Below are 1,123 nucleotides of genomic sequence, written 5' to 3' on the forward strand. Positions count from 1 at the left end.
CCTACGTTTGGGGGGGGAGCTCGGGTGGTGGTGGTGGTCGTAGGCGGCGCAGTGGCGGGTGGCAGGTCACCTGCAGACACACGAGGAGCCCTGTGAGGCTGCGCCCAGCACACAGCCCACACAGAGCCCTCCACAGCCGCACACGGGACAGATTCATCAGCACCACTCACGCTGCGGCCGGAGCTGCTGGGCCACCCCCTCCCCTCGCCCAGCTCTGAGGGAGGGCAGGCCCCAGGCAGAGGAGATGTGCTGCTGCATCCACAGCCAGCCCTCTGGAATGGGGCTCTGCCCACCCGCCTCCCTCCTGCACAGCGAAATTAACCTCAGACCCTCAGACCGCCGCCGGGGACCCTGCGGGCAGTTACCGTAGGAGCTGGCATTGAGCTGCAGGCAGAGCGGGGAGTCGCAGCAGTCCAGGGCACACTGCTGCGTGCTCACACTGCTGTTGGTCCTGCACATCTCTGTGCCGCACGCGCTGCTGCACCGGGCTGTGTAGTTCGTGCTGGAGAAACGATACAGCTGCAATAGCAGAGCCAAAGGAAAAAATACTAGGAGTGTGAAGAGATGCCATTACGAAGGAGCAAAAATAACTGACAGACTGCAACAGAGAGAAGGAAAACAGGAGATTGACACAGACAACAGAGTGCTGTGGATTCCTGATGTAAAGAAAGGGAAAACAGACTTTCCCTGTCATAGCCCCCCGCACCTCTGTCGCAGCAAGCTCCGTACCTCACAGCGAGTCTCATTACGGCAGGTCACCGTTTTGTTGGCGTGGGCTTCATCCTGGTAACACCTCTCCCCAGAGCACTGAAAGCTCTGGCAGGTGAGCTGAGGGGAAAACACACCAGGGTGTCACCATGCAGCAGAGCTACCTCGCGCAGCACCGCGGGGCTGTCCCCATGTCCCCAGCCACGGCCCTGGAGGAGCTGCCTCTGCACACCCGCCCACCATGCCCGAGGTGCTCCCCTTCCACCCCAGGAGATGCCCTCATGGGACTCCTGGCTCCCGCAAGAGATCCATCGGGCTAGAGACCCTCTCTGTGGGGCTGTAACAGGCCAGACAACAGCCCTATTTCCTTTTCTTTCCTTTCCTTACCGGTGTTTCTTCTGTGCTGTTCACCGAG

General features: G+C 60.7%; 1 protein-coding gene across 1 annotated transcript in view; it reads right to left on the bottom strand.

Annotated features, from left to right (window-relative positions):
- INPP5B (inositol polyphosphate-5-phosphatase, 75kDa) overlaps positions 1-1,123 on the bottom strand; it is a 27,083-nt gene that overhangs the window by 23,132 nt on the left and 2,828 nt on the right. Inside the window, exons 2-3 of the mRNA XM_009879879.1 lie at positions 730-828; positions 366-519 (exon numbers count right to left, since the gene is read on the bottom strand). Coding sequence (XP_009878181.1) covers positions 366-519; positions 730-828 — 253 coding nt within the window. The remainder of the gene's footprint in view (positions 1-365; positions 520-729; positions 829-1,123) is intronic.

This window comes from Charadrius vociferus, unplaced genomic scaffold (assembly GCF_000708025.1).
Source record: "Charadrius vociferus isolate BGI_N301 unplaced genomic scaffold, ASM70802v2 scaffold562, whole genome shotgun sequence".
Taxonomy (NCBI): domain Eukaryota; kingdom Metazoa; phylum Chordata; class Aves; order Charadriiformes; family Charadriidae; genus Charadrius; species Charadrius vociferus.